The 15,490-nt window shown below is 47.0% G+C and overlaps 1 protein-coding gene across 4 annotated transcripts in view; it reads right to left on the reverse strand.

The window, feature by feature from the left end:
* Positions 1 to 2,292, reverse strand: part of LOC129838627 (sprouty-related, EVH1 domain-containing protein 2-like) — a 31,016-nt gene extending 28,724 nt beyond the window's left edge. For all 4 annotated transcript variants that reach the window (XM_055905766.1, XM_055905757.1, XM_055905749.1 and 1 more), the window contains exon 1: positions 1,884 to 2,292. In XM_055905766.1, the coding sequence (XP_055761741.1) occupies positions 1,884 to 1,909 (26 nt within the window). In that variant the 5' untranslated portion in view covers positions 1,910 to 2,292. The remainder of the gene's footprint in view (positions 1 to 1,883) is intronic.
* Positions 2,293 to 15,490: the final 13,198 nt, after the last annotated feature.

The raw sequence follows: 15,490 nt of genomic DNA on the forward strand, positions 1-15,490 counted from the left end.
CAAATTCTAAATGGACTGGTTGACTGAAGGAAATACGTGTTCCAACAAGAAGCTGCTGTTTTGGAATAATTGTGTCCAGTCTAATTTCCACTCAGGCTACTTTGCAGTTGTCAATAGTTACCACAGCCACAAAGTCAAAATTGCCTATACTGTAAAACTGTATTAAAACAAAAACTTGATTTTCGGTCTTAATTTAAGGTTAGGCATAAGGTTAGCAGTGTGGTTAACGTTAGGGTTAAGGGTTAGGTTTAAATAAGATATTAAGAAATAGGCGGTGGCAACACTACTTTGCGAACTGCTAGTGCCGTTTAGAATTGGTTAGCCTATGCCATAACCCCCCTAAACAGCGACAGGTTCCACACTGAAAATATGAAAAACAGATTGATAAATAGAAATTGCATATTTCCATCACAATCATTAAGCCTAGGCCAACTAAACCGAATGCATGTATATTGAAAAAAGACAGATTTGGGTATGTAACCCTAAAAAAATGGTCTTTCAACTCACAAAATTGAGCCTGGTAAAAAAAATAAAAAAAATAAGGCTATGCCATTGCACAGCCATAGGATTCTACAAGCAAACACCACTGCTGAGGCAACTAACTTTTTAAAGATTGTGTTCCACAATAAAATATAACCAGGTTAAATTACTGTTTCAATTAATTACTTTTAAAATTGCACTTTTTTTTATTGACTGGGGTATTTTAGCAATTAGGATGTGTTATTTGTAATGGTTATGATAAATTATACGTTGGTGGCATATAGATAAATGTTCTAAAATATCTTTTTTTCTTCATTTGAGTACTGGAAAAACAATCATGCAAAGTTTTTAAAAAATGGCAGATGTCCATCCCTATTATTTGGGGAAATGTGAAAATATTTAGTACCTATAGTTTTATCTAAAAATGATAACTTTTTAAATGTTTCACTATTTTTATTAAATTCAATGAATAGGATGGTCCTCCTCCTTCCTTCACTGAGGAAGCTATATGTAGGCTACAATAGGATATCTATTTTGAAAAGCAAAAGTGTGTATGCCTATAAGTAAGACGGAATGAACTTTTACATGAGAAAATGGCATGTGTGAAAATGGGTTGACCCCTAGAAATAGAGGGAGCATTTTTTCTAACAACCAACCCAATAGCCTAACGTAACGTACTTATAATAAAATAAAACACTTTAGGACGGAAATGTTGACTATCATTCGGTACTGGACTGAATCAACTGGATTATCTGTCAAACTAGACATTCATATTTGATCGTACTTTATGATTAAATGATTAAATATTCGCGTAAACTCTATCAACGCTGCGCGCACCCTCTCGGCCTTTGCCGTTGGTATTTTTATGAATGAAGGACAGTATGCAAATTAGAGCGATTCACGAAAAGAAATGGCGGATATGGCATATCAGTCCCCCACAAAGAAAGACTTTCTAGCCAACATCGTCACAATGCAAACGAAAGCTACTTTTTCCGTGACCGTGCACCCACATAATTTACATTGTGGTCAACATGCAATGTTGTTACAAAGTCTACCGTGTTATTTGCATGGCAAATGGTGATATGAAGTGCAGTTGAAACTATTCACTGTAAACCCTTTACAAAATGTTTCCGATCCGATCCCTCCCCTCGTCCCCCCTCTTTCAAGACTGAAGTCGTTCAGGAGGGCGAGGGGGCCTAACCATCCCGCTCCTCTGTCCACTAACGTTACATTGTAACAAAGCATTTTCAACTTGGGGGAAAAACTTTAGGTCCACTCTCCTCATCCGTCTCAGTATCCCATCAACAGACATGCATAACATGGGTATAATTAGAGCATTTATAACATGCAACATAACAATTAAGACTACTTTTGTGAAGTAGCTAACGTTATAGGCTACTCACTCGTCTGGGTGTGTTTCCTCGGTCATTTTTTCGTTTCACCTACAATAATATTCCACCGAGGGTACGTAATGTGGTGTCTTCATTTTATCTTTCCCTTCTCGTCCAACCCCTCGATCACACACTAACAGTAGTAGCTTAGTTTTCCGAGTGTTTTTTTCCGTTTGTTTGCGTTATTTCTCGCTTCTCTTCTTCGTCTCTCAGCGCTTTACTACAATTATTCGAGCGCATCCACGAGAGAGTAAATCCCTTTGGAATACCTCCACCGATTTAATCCCGTCGCGCCCCATGCTGAAATGCGGTAATTAAAATCGTGCGTTGATGTCGGTGAGGATGGCCCCGTACGAGCCCCATCTCTGGTTACTCCATGTTGGATTCTGTAGGTAGAAGCCAACGCCGCCGACACTGGAAGTGGAGGGGGGGGGGGGGGCTTGCGGAAACGATGACGTCAGACCCGAAGGACTGCAGATCTTATAGAATTTTTAGGGATGTCCAACGTTAGCAGTGGACTATTTGGCTATACGAAATTATGATGTATGTGTTTCCCTATTTCTACTGTTTCACCCAATAAGGTCACTTTCAGTACTTTACATTTACATCACAGTTTGGCCTGTACTTTATCATAGGTGCTTAGTTACATTTTCAAGTAATGCTAGTATATTATGAAGATGTGGATACAGGGTTAATGATACCTAATGTAGCTTATTTATGAACTAGTGAGTAACCTGAATACCTCAATCATGCATTATCATGCATTCATAACAGCTGAAGTTACTGGAATACAACATATTTTTCATCGCACCATCATCAATTATTTGCCAAACACATCTGTCATTCATTGACACAATACGTGATGAGAAAAAAATATATATCAAATCAAAATTTATTGGTCACATACACATGGTTAGCAGATGTTATTGTGAGTGTAGCGAAATGCTTGTGCTTTTAGTTCCGACAGTGCAGCAATATCTAACAAGTAATCTAACAATTCCACAAAAACTACCTAATACACACAAATCTGAGTAAAGGAATGGAATAAGAATATATACTGTACATATAAATATATGGATGAGCAATGACAGAGTGGTATAGGCAAGATGCAATAGATGGTATAACATACAGTATATACATATGAGATGAGTAATGCAAGATATGTAAACATTATTCAAGTGGCATTATTAAAGTGACTACTGATCCATTTATTAAAGTGGCAAATGATTTCAAGTCTGTATGTAAGCAAGCAGCCTCACTGTGTTAGTGATGGCTGTTCAATCTGATAGCCTTGAGATAGAAGCTATTTTCAGTCTCTCAGTCCCAACTTTGATGCACCTCTACTGACCTCACCTTCTGGATGGTAGCTGGGTGAACAGGCAGTGGCTCGGGTGGTTGTTGTCCTTGAGGATCTTTTTGGCCTTCCTGTGACATCGGGTGCTGTAGGTGTCCTGGAGGGAAGGTAGTTTGCCACCGGTGATGCGTTGTGCAGACTGCACCCCCCTCTGGAGAGCCCTGCTGTTATGCGCGGTGCAGTTGCCGTACCAGGCGGTGTAGAGCAGCTGTAGATAGTTTTCAATTAAGGTCATTGTATCACATTACCGCTGTTTCAGCCTTAGTGACAATGAAAACATATTTTTTCTTTCTATTGTCAATAAACTGAAGTTCAAATCTTACACATAGAAGGCACAACGAATCGGGGTGGTCCCGTGTGGCTCAGTTGGTAGAGCATGGCGCTTGCAACGCCAGGGTTGTGGGTTCAATTCCCACGGGGGGACCAGGGTTCAATTCCCACGGGGGGACCAGGGTGAATATGTATGAACTTTCCAATTTGTAAGTCGCTCTGGATAAGAGCGTCTGCTAAATGACTTAAATGTAAATGTAAATGTAAATGTAATCATGGTCCAAACTACAATAGTTGTCTTCTACCACCACCTAGTGGTCAACATATGTGTTACATTCATTTGCCGTTCACAATTGTCCAGATTACATTTTAGCAGCGGTGGAAAAAGTACAAATATTGTCAAACTGAATAAAAGTAAAGATATCTTAATAGAAAATGAATTCTGTAGGAATATATTGGAGTAAAAGTAAAATTTGTCAAAAAATATGAATAGTAAAGTACAGATACCCCCCCAAAACTACTTAAGTAGTACTTTAAAGTATTTTTACTTAAGTACTTCACACCACTGCACTTTATATGATCTGATATATTACATTTTGGTGTAAAATGACCTAGCACGTACTGAAATAACATTGCATGGTAGCCTACTCTTGCATTGTACTGTAATATTATTGCATTGTGTCACCATGTTATAGTAATACTTTTAGTTTGACATCAACGTAGCTAGAAAATATGTATTACACTTTGCTTTATATATCTGTGAATTATATTATTCGTTTTTTAAACAGTTAACAAAAACAAAGTGAAGGTTCTACAAATGATTACAATACCACAGCAATCGGCTCCCGAGTGACGCAGTGGTCTAAGGCGTCACTACAGACTCTGGTTCGATCCTGGGCTGTGTAACAACCGGCCGTGATTGGGGGTCCCATAGGGCGGCGCACAATTGGCCCAGCGTTGTTAGGTGAGGGTTTGGCCGGGGTAAGCCGTCATTGTAAATAACAATTTATTCCGACTTGCCAAGTTGAATAAAAAAAAAATTAAAAAAAATAGCATGTTATGGCCAAATTCAGTAGAGGGAGCCAAAGTCTGTTGGATGCTTCAATCAATGGTTAGTACTGGCTACATTCAGATTCTCTACCCTTCTCCTGAAGTGTAACATACTACAGTGTAGTATAGAATACTACGGTACTTACTTTAGAATTCTGTAGTAAACTGTAGTATACTGTAGAATACTATGCTACACACTGTAGTATCCCTCGAACATGTGTAGTACTTACTATAGAATTTTACACTATAGTGTAGAATACTATAGTAAATACTACAGTATACTACAGACTGCAAAAACACTACAGTAAATGCTACAGTAATGTCTGCAAAAACACTACAGTCCGTAAAAAACACTACAGTAATTACTAAAGTATATACTACAGTATTTAATGTGCATATACCAGTGGAGGCTGGTGAGAGGAGCTATAGGAGGACAGATTCATTGTAATGGCTGGAATGGTATAAATGTATATACCATATGTATAGACCATATATTGTGTTACCTACAGGTTATAGAAAAGAGCAGAAGCTCTGAACTACCTCAAACACTATAGTAAATACTACAGTAATGTCTGCAAAAACACTACAGTAATTACTACAGTCTGCCAAAATACTACAGTTATTACTATATAAATATACACTACAGTTTTTTTTACTACATTATTTATTTTATATTATAAACCAGGCGGTTTGAGCCCTGAATGCTGATTGGCTGAAAGCTGTGGAATATCAGACTATATACCATGGGTATACAATTTTTTGTACTTTTTACTGGTTTAATTACGTTGGTAACCAGTTTATAATAGCAATAAGAGGGTAGCAGCAGGTAGGACGTAGACGGCGGACGTAAAGGTAACGTAAAGGTAATGGCGGCCTGAACGAAGTTATGTAGAGCACCTCAAGATAAAACATAATATTCAAAATATCTGCTAAATTAGACTAAAATATTAGCACTAAATAATCTGGTGGGTGATAACCTTCAATCTGGATAATAACACAAAACAAATCCTAAGACTAGAGACATTTATCGACAAATATTACGAAAACAAGCAACACCCAAACATGACGGAGAATAAGACAGGGGAACCGAATCAAAAACGAAAACGTGACTCCTCAACCGACACGGATGATCTAATATTCTCAACACCGGCAATGGTAAAGGTCGAAACCGATCTGTTAAAATCAATAAATGACAAACTGGGTATACTTGAATTAGTTAGTAAAGATATAAAAGAGTTGAAGGCAAGCCTAGAGATGAGTGATGAAAAAGCTACGGCTTTGGAGAAGGAAACACAAGCGCTAAAAGGGACGGTCAATAAGATTGAAACCGAAATGAATGAATTTAAAAAGGAGAACAACGTTCTGTAGGAATGCTTACTGGACATACAAACTAGATCCATGAGAGAGAATTTGGTACTTACAGGTATCCAAGAGAACGAAGGAGAGGTTCCTGAATCTGTAGTTAGAGAGTTCCTTTTTGCAGCGCTTCAGATACCGCGCGAAGTTATCGATAAGATCCAACTTGAACTTGTACACCGCTTCGGACAGAGAGGGCAGAGGTACGAACGCCCAATCGTTGCCAAATTTGCTTCATTTAAAGATAAAATAATGGTTAAAAGCCTAGGTAAAGACTTGCTGGGACCAAAATTGGCATGAATGATCAGTTTCCGAAAGAAATTGCAGAACGGCGCAAAGTTCAAAGAAAATAGATTAAAAGCGAAACGAGTAGCTCTCTTCGTTGATAAACTATAAATTGATAACCAGTTGTTCAGAGACACAAAGATTACTCCATGGTTATTTTAAAAATTACAAAGTTCTCATAGATGAGGAAAATAAACACAATTCAAGCCCGGTTACTGATTGTAACAATACAATACAAAATATAGCTTTTCTATAAATCTTCACATATAATTAATTGAACACAAGCACTATTTCTATATAGTGAAGATAAAAACTAAGTAAACAGAAGGCACAGTATGTGTGGATGGTGTGGTGTGTGTTTATTTTTATTTGTTATGTTTGGAAAGTTGAGTGAGTGAGTAATGAAATAGTTGCATATCCCAGAGCCAGTGTATTGCTGTGGGCCGGGTATGAGAGGGCTTTCAATGTTGTTCAGATGATGGATATACTTTTATAATGAATTACACGTCTTATTTATTTATTGTCCTATCATGGGGAACTACATTTTTAAAATAAATTATATCTAATTATTTATTATCCTATTTTAATGGTACGGTCCATGGCCCTATACCCTAGACACCCACATGAATGGCCCAGATACTAAGGAGAAGTCCCTAATTGTTTTATGTGCATGCTGTATGCGGTCTGTATGCAGCCAAAATGAGGTCAGGGACCAAGAGCAGCACTGCCCCCTCAAGATTCTGAGCCTGCTTGGCAGGGTTGGTCCTGCAAAGCCAAAGCCCCCTAAAGGGAGAGCATAATAAACAAGGAAATTCTCAAAGCTGCTAATGAGAACCTTGATGACCTTGTACCTAGCCGGTGGGGATTCCGGTGGGGTGCCCCCACTCAGGCAGTGGCAGTGCTGGCAACACTAGCTGCAGTAACCCACGGGGAGGGGGTCACACTCGGACATTCAGAGAGGGGGTATATTAGTGTGGCCCTGGTGGCACGAAACCAATCGGAATGCATGGAGATGCTTGGGAACATGCTCAAAATGGATGACCGTATTGTGGGTGTTTCAGGAAGAAGGTGTACATTTGACCTCCATCATCTAGGATATGACAATGGTAAATAAATCTCTACATTTATGCTCATTTTTTGCGCGGTCTTGCAGGCCTTCTCATGCAGCTGCAACTGCAAGTACATTTGTAAATCATGACCCATCTTGAGTTGGGCTCTGGGATGGTGCAATTGTTGAGAGGGTGAGCTTATGGTTGTGTGGGGGAAAGGGCTGAATGTGTGTGGTTGTATGTGTGTATCCCACAACTGTTGCGAAGGAAGAAGTAAAATATGTTAGGGACTACAGAGGATGATTCACAGCAATATGTAATAAAAATCGAGGTGAGGGCGATGGAAATGCATTTGGCAATGGATCTGCTTCGGTTCGGTGGATGGTGCTGTGTGCACTTTTCGAAGGATGGATCCCAGTCGGTCCGGGGCTGTGCGATGCGGGGGGTCGGGGGTGGTCTGCCGGGCATTGGGATGACAACCCAACTCGAGATGGGGGCTTTTGGCGGGTGGAATAGTGTCAGGGTTGTGTGTAGCGAAGTACCAGAGTCAAATGCAGGACACAGGTGTTCGAGCGAAACATAAAACGTTTACTCAAAATACAGCAAAAAATCCACAAAGGGAAAAAACAGAACTAACAACAACCACTAACGTAATAAACAATCACGGACAAAACAGAAATGAAAGCAAGAGGGTTAAATAGGGAACATGATGGGGGAATTGAAAACAGGTGTGGATAATACAGACAAAACAAAACGAAACTGAAAAGTGGATCGATGGCGACTAGAAAGCCGTCGACGTCGACCGCCGAACACCACCGGAACAAGGAGAAGGGCCGACTTCGGCGGAAGTCGTGACAGTACCCCTCCCCTGACGCGCGGCTCCAGCAGCGCGACGACACCGGCCTCGGGGACGACCCGGAGGGCGAGGCGCAGGGCGATCCGGGTGGAGACGGTGAAACTCTTGTAACATTGATGGATCTAGGATGTCCTCCACCGGTACCCAGCATCTCTCCTCCGGACCGTACCCCTCCCACTCCACGAGGTACTGAAGGCCCCTCGCCCGACGTCTAGAATCCATGATGGCCCTTACGGTATACGCCGGGACCCCCTCGATGTCAAGAGGGGGCGGAGGGACCTCCCGCACCTCAGACTGCTGGAGCGGACCAGCCACCACCGGCCTGAGGAGAGACACATGGAACGAGGGATTAATACGATAATCAGGGGGGAGTTGTAACCTATAACAAACCTCGTTCAGTCTCCTCAGGACTTTAAATGGCCCCACAAACCGCGGACCCAGCTTCCGGCAGGGCAGGTGAAGGGGTAGGTTTCGGGTCGAGAGCCAGACCCGATCCCCCGGTGCATACACGGGGGCCTCACTGCGGTGGCGGTCGGCACTCGCCTTTTGTCTCCTGATGGCCCATTGTAGCCGTACGTGAGCAGCGTTCCAAGTCTCCTCTGAGTGCCGAAACCATTCATCCACCGCAGGAGCGTCAATCTGGCTCTGATGCCATGGTGCCAGGACCGGCTGGTAACCTAGCACACACTGAAAAGGTGATAGGTTGGTAGAGGAGTGGCGGAGGGAATTTTGGGCCATCTCGGCCCAGGGGATGTAAGCTGCCCACTCCCCCGGCCGGTCCTGGCAATAGGACCTCAGAAACCTACCCACATCCTGGTTTACTCTTTCCACCTGCCCGTTGCTCTCGGGGTGGAAACCTGAGGTAAGGCTGACCGAGATCCCCAGGCGTTCCATAAACGCCCTCCAGACTCTAGACGTAAATTGGGGACCCCGATCAGAAACTATATCCTCAGGCACCCCGTAGTGCCGGAATACATGGGTGAACAGAGCCTCCGCAGTTTGTAGAGCCGTAGGGAGACCGGGCAAAGGAAGGAGACGGCAGGACTTAGAAAACCGATCCACAACAACCAGGATCGTGGTGTTACCCCGCGACGGGGGAAGATCCGTCACAAAATCCACCGATAAGTGTGACCATGGTCGCTGTGGAACGGGAAGGGGTTGTAATTTCCCTCTGGGCAGATGTCTAGGTGCCTTACACTGTGCACATACCGAACAGGAGGAAACATAAACCCGCACGTCCTTAGCTAAAGTGGGCCACCAGTACTTCTCAGAAAGGCAGCGCACCGTCCGACCGATCCCAGGATGACCAGAGGAGGGTGACGTATGAGCCCAACAGATCAAACGATCGCGGACATCAAACGGAACGTACATACGCCCAGCTGGACAGTCAGGTGGAATGGGCTCTGAACGTGACGCCCGTTCGATGTCCGCGTCCACCTCCCATACCACCGGTGCCACCAGGCGAGAGGCTGGAATGATGGGAGTGGGATCTGAGGACCTCTCCTCTGTATCATACAGCCGGGACAGTGCGTCTGCCTTAACGTTCTGGGAACCTGGTTTGTAGGAAAGGGTGAAATCAAAACGGGTGAAAAACATGGCCCACCTTGCCTGGCGAGGGTTCATTCTCCTCGCTGCCCGTATGTACTCCAGATTGCGGTGGTCAGTCCAAATGAGAAAAGGGTGTCTAGCCCCCTCAAGCCAGTGTCTCCACGCTTTCAGAGCCATGACAACAGCCAGCAACTCCCGGTCCCCCACATCATAGTTTCGCTCCGCCGGGCTGAGCTTCTTCGAAAAGAATGCACAGGGGCGAAGCTTTAGTGGCGTACCCGAACGCTGAGACAGCACAGCCCCTATCCCCGCCTCGGACGCGTCCACCTCAACTATGAATGCTAAGGAAGGATCAGGATGAGCCAGCACGGGAGCTGAAGTAAACAGAGCCTTCAGGTGACCAAACGCCCTGTCCGCTCCAGCTGTCCACTGCAGTCTCACAGGTCCTCCCCTCAGCAGTGAGGTAATGGGAGCCGCTACCTGACCAAAACCCCGGATAAATCTCCGGTAGTAGTTGGCAAACCCTAAAAACCGCTGCACTTCCTTTACCGTGGTTGGAGTCGGCCAATTACGCACGGCTGAAATGCGGTCATTCTCCATCTCTACCCCTGACGCTGAAAAGCGGTACCCTAGGAAGGAGATGGACTGTTGGAAGAACAGACATTTCTCAGCCTTGACGTACAGGTCATGCTCCAACAGTCGACCAAGCACCTTACGCACCAGGGACACATGCTCGGCGCGTGCAGCGGAGTATATTAGAATGTCATCTATATACACCACTACACCCTGCCCGTGCAGGTCCCTGAAGATCTCATCCACAAATGATTGGAAGACTGATGGAGCATTCATTAACCCGTACGGCATGACGAGGTACTCATAATGCCCAGAAGTGGTGCTAAATGCTGTCTTCCACTCATCTCCCCCCTTAATACGCACCAGGCTGTAAGCGCTCCTGAGGTCCAATTTTGTGAAGAAGCGCGCCCCGTGTAATGACTCGGTCATACTGGCTATGAGTGGTAGCGGGTAACTGTATTTTTTCGTGATCTTATTTAATCCTCGATAATCAATACACGGGCGCAAACCTCCATCCTTCTTCTTCACAAAAAAGAAACTCGAGGAGACAGGTGAGATGGAAGGCCGAATGTATCCCTGTCCCAGAGATTCGGTGACATATGTCTCCATAGCCACCGTCTCCTCCTGTGACAGAGGATACACATGACTCCTGGGAAGTTTAGCGTCTACCAAGAGATCTATCGCACAATCCCCCGGTCGATGGGGTGGTAATTGAGTCGCCTTCTTCTTACAGAAGGCGAGTGCCAAATCGGCATATTCGGGAGGAATGTGCATGTTGGAAACCTGGTTTGGACTCTCCACCGTAGTGGCACCTAAGGAAACACCTACACATCTACCTGAACACTGACAGGACCATCCCTTGAGAGTCCTCTGTTGCCACGAAATAATCGGATCATGAGAGGCCAACCAGGGAAGACCCAACACAACAGGAAACGCAGGAGAATCGATCAAAAAGAGACTAATTCTCTCCTCGTGATCCCCCTGCGTTCTCATAGCGATGGGCGCTGTGACCTCCCCAATCAGGCTCGACCCCAAAGGACGACTATCTAAGGCATGTACAGGGAAGGGAACATCAACAGGAATAATAGGGATCCCTAATCTATGTGCTAAAGAGCGATCAATAAAGTTCCCAGCTGCGCCTGAATCTACTAGCGCCTTATGCTGAGGATGCGAGGAAAACTCAGGAAATTCTATATGTAACCACATGTGCGCAACAGAAGACTCTGGGTGAATTATGTGCCTACTCACCGGAGATGACCCATCAGTGCTCCGCCTGCTACCTCGACTTCCAGGAGAAACACCCCAGCACCGGACAGCAGTGTGTCCTCTGCGTCCACAGTTGGTGCATGGAGTGGTCCTCCCTCCTGTCCCCCTACTAGCAGCCCCTCCTAACTCCATCGGTGTAGGATCCAAGGGGCTGGGTAATGGAACGGGCGGACCCCGATCTAGACGTCCGCGGGAGGCCAACAGGTTATCCAGCCGGATAGATAAGTCCACCAGCTGGTCCAGGTTAAGAGTGGTGTCCCTGCAGGCTAACTCCCTACGAACGTCCTCTCGTAGACTACACCTGTAGTGATCGATCAGGGCCCGCTCATTCCATCCCGCACCGGCGGCCAGAGTACGAAAGTCCAAGGCGAAATCTTGAGCGCTCCTCATCCCCTGTCTGAGATGGAACAAACGCTCTCCCGCCGCTCTCCCTTCAGGTGGATGATCAAAGACCGCCCGGAAGCGGCGAGAGAAGTCATCATAGTTGTCCAGTGTTTGTCCCTCTCTTCCCCAGATGGCGTTGGCCCACTCCAGGGCCTTACCAGTCAGACAGGAGATGAGGGCGCCCACCTTCTCTCGTCCTGAAGGGGTCGGATGAACAGTTCCCAGGTATAATTCCAACTGTAGGAGGAACCCCTGATACCCGGCTGCTGTACCGTCATACGCTCCTGGGAGCGAGAGCCGAATCCCACTGGGTCCTGAAGATGGAGGGATGACCGGTGGAATAAAGATAGGCGCGGGTGGTGTTGATGGGGTCTGATTTACCGGGAGACCTCCTCTCTCCCATCGGTCCATTGTCTGCAGCACGCGATCCATGGCAGTCCCTAAACTGTGTAACATGGTCGCGTGCTGTTGAACTTGCTCCTCGACTTGGATAGAGGGGCTGGCTGTGCCTGCTGACTCCATTTGAAGTCCGGTCCGTGATTCTGTCAGGGTTGTGTGTAGCGAAGTACCAGAGTCAAATGCAGGACACAGGTGTTCGAGCGAAACATAAAACGTTTACTCAAAATACAGCAAAAAATCCACAAAGGGAAAAAACAGAACTAACAACAACCACTAACGTAATAAACAATCACGGACAAAACAGAAATGAAAGCAAGAGGGTTAAATAGGGAACATGATGGGGGAATTGAAAACAGGTGTGGATAATACAGACAAAACAAAACGAAACTGAAAAGTGGATCGATGGCGACTAGAAAGCCGTCGACGTCGACCGCCGAACACCACCGGAACAAGGAGAAGGGCCGACTTCGGCGGAAGTCGTGACAGTACCCCTCCCCTGACGCGCGGCTCCAGCAGCGCGACGACACCGGCCTCGGGGACGACCCGGAGGGCGAGGCGCAGGGCGATCCGGGTGGAGACGGTGAAACTCTTGTAACATTGATGGATCTAGGATGTCCTCCACCGGTACCCAGCATCTCTCCTCCGGACCGTACCCCTCCCACTCCACGAGGTACTGAAGGCCCCTCGCCCGACGTCTAGAATCCATGATGGCCCTTACGGTATACGCCGGGACCCCCTCGATGTCAAGAGGGGGCGGAGGGACCTCCCGCACCTCAGACTGCTGGAGCGGACCAGCCACCACCGGCCTGAGGAGAGACACATGGAACGAGGGATTAATACGATAATCAGGGGGGAGTTGTAACCTATAACAAACCTCGTTCAGTCTCCTCAGGACTTTAAATGGCCCCACAAACCGCGGACCCAGCTTCCGGCAGGGCAGGTGAAGGGGTAGGTTTCGGGTCGAGAGCCAGACCCGATCCCCCGGTGCATACACGGGGGCCTCACTGCGGTGGCGGTCGGCACTCGCCTTTTGTCTCCTGATGGCCCATTGTAGCCGTACGTGAGCAGCGTTCCAAGTCTCCTCTGAGTGCCGAAACCATTCATCCACCGCAGGAGCGTCAATCTGGCTCTGATGCCATGGTGCCAGGACCGGCTGGTAACCTAGCACACACTGAAAAGGTGATAGGTTGGTAGAGGAGTGGCGGAGGGAATTTTGGGCCATCTCGGCCCAGGGGATGTAAGCTGCCCACTCCCCCGGCCGGTCCTGGCAATAGGACCTCAGAAACCTACCCACATCCTGGTTTACTCTTTCCACCTGCCCGTTGCTCTCGGGGTGGAAACCTGAGGTAAGGCTGACCGAGATCCCCAGGCGTTCCATAAACGCCCTCCAGACTCTAGACGTAAATTGGGGACCCCGATCAGAAACTATATCCTCAGGCACCCCGTAGTGCCGGAATACATGGGTGAACAGAGCCTCCGCAGTTTGTAGAGCCGTAGGGAGACCGGGCAAAGGAAGGAGACGGCAGGACTTAGAAAACCGATCCACAACAACCAGGATCGTGGTGTTACCCCGCGACGGGGGAAGATCCGTCACAAAATCCACCGATAAGTGTGACCATGGTCGCTGTGGAACGGGAAGGGGTTGTAATTTCCCTCTGGGCAGATGTCTAGGTGCCTTACACTGTGCACATACCGAACAGGAGGAAACATAAACCCGCACGTCCTTAGCTAAAGTGGGCCACCAGTACTTCTCAGAAAGGCAGCGCACCGTCCGACCGATCCCAGGATGACCAGAGGAGGGTGACGTATGAGCCCAACAGATCAAACGATCGCGGACATCAAACGGAACGTACATACGCCCAGCTGGACAGTCAGGTGGAATGGGCTCTGAACGTGACGCCCGTTCGATGTCCGCGTCCACCTCCCATACCACCGGTGCCACCAGGCGAGAGGCTGGAATGATGGGAGTGGGATCTGAGGACCTCTCCTCTGTATCATACAGCCGGGACAGTGCGTCTGCCTTAACGTTCTGGGAACCTGGTTTGTAGGAAAGGGTGAAATCAAAACGGGTGAAAAACATGGCCCACCTTGCCTGGCGAGGGTTCATTCTCCTCGCTGCCCGTATGTACTCCAGATTGCGGTGGTCAGTCCAAATGAGAAAAGGGTGTCTAGCCCCCTCAAGCCAGTGTCTCCACGCTTTCAGAGCCATGACAACAGCCAGCAACTCCCGGTCCCCCACATCATAGTTTCGCTCCGCCGGGCTGAGCTTCTTCGAAAAGAATGCACAGGGGCGAAGCTTTAGTGGCGTACCCGAACGCTGAGACAGCACAGCCCCTATCCCCGCCTCGGACGCGTCCACCTCAACTATGAATGCTAAGGAAGGATCAGGATGAGCCAGCACGGGAGCTGAAGTAAACAGAGCCTTCAGGTGACCAAACGCCCTGTCCGCTCCAGCTGTCCACTGCAGTCTCACAGGTCCTCCCCTCAGCAGTGAGGTAATGGGAGCCGCTACCTGACCAAAACCCCGGATAAATCTCCGGTAGTAGTTGGCAAACCCTAAAAACCGCTGCACTTCCTTTACCGTGGTTGGAGTCGGCCAATTACGCACGGCTGAAATGCGGTCATTCTCCATCTCTACCCCTGACGCTGAAAAGCGGTACCCTAGGAAGGAGATGGACTGTTGGAAGAACAGACATTTCTCAGCCTTGACGTACAGGTCATGCTCCAACAGTCGACCAAGCACCTTACGCACCAGGGACACATGCTCGGCGCGTGCAGCGGAGTATATTAGAATGTCATCTATATACACCACTACACCCTGCCCGTGCAGGTCCCTGAAGATCTCATCCACAAATGATTGGAAGACTGATGGAGCATTCATTAACCCGTACGGCATGACGAGGTACTCATAATGCCCAGAAGTGGTGCTAAATGCTGTCTTCCACTCATCTCCCCCCTTAATACGCACCAGGCTGTAAGCGCTCCTGAGGTCCAATTTTGTGAAGAAGCGCGCCCCGTGTAATGACTCGGTCATACTGGCTATGAGTGGTAGCGGGTAACTGTATTTTTTCGTGATCTTATTTAATCCTCGATAATCAATACACGGGCGCAAACCTCCATCCTTCTTCTTCACAAAAAAGAAACTCGAGGAGACAGGTGAGATGGAAGGCCGAATGTATCCCTGTCCCAGAGATTCGGTGACATATGTCTCCATAGCCACCGTCTCCTC

This window comes from Salvelinus fontinalis, chromosome 3 (genome assembly GCF_029448725.1).
Source record: "Salvelinus fontinalis isolate EN_2023a chromosome 3, ASM2944872v1, whole genome shotgun sequence".
Classification (NCBI taxonomy): Eukaryota; Metazoa; Chordata; class Actinopteri; order Salmoniformes; family Salmonidae; genus Salvelinus; species Salvelinus fontinalis.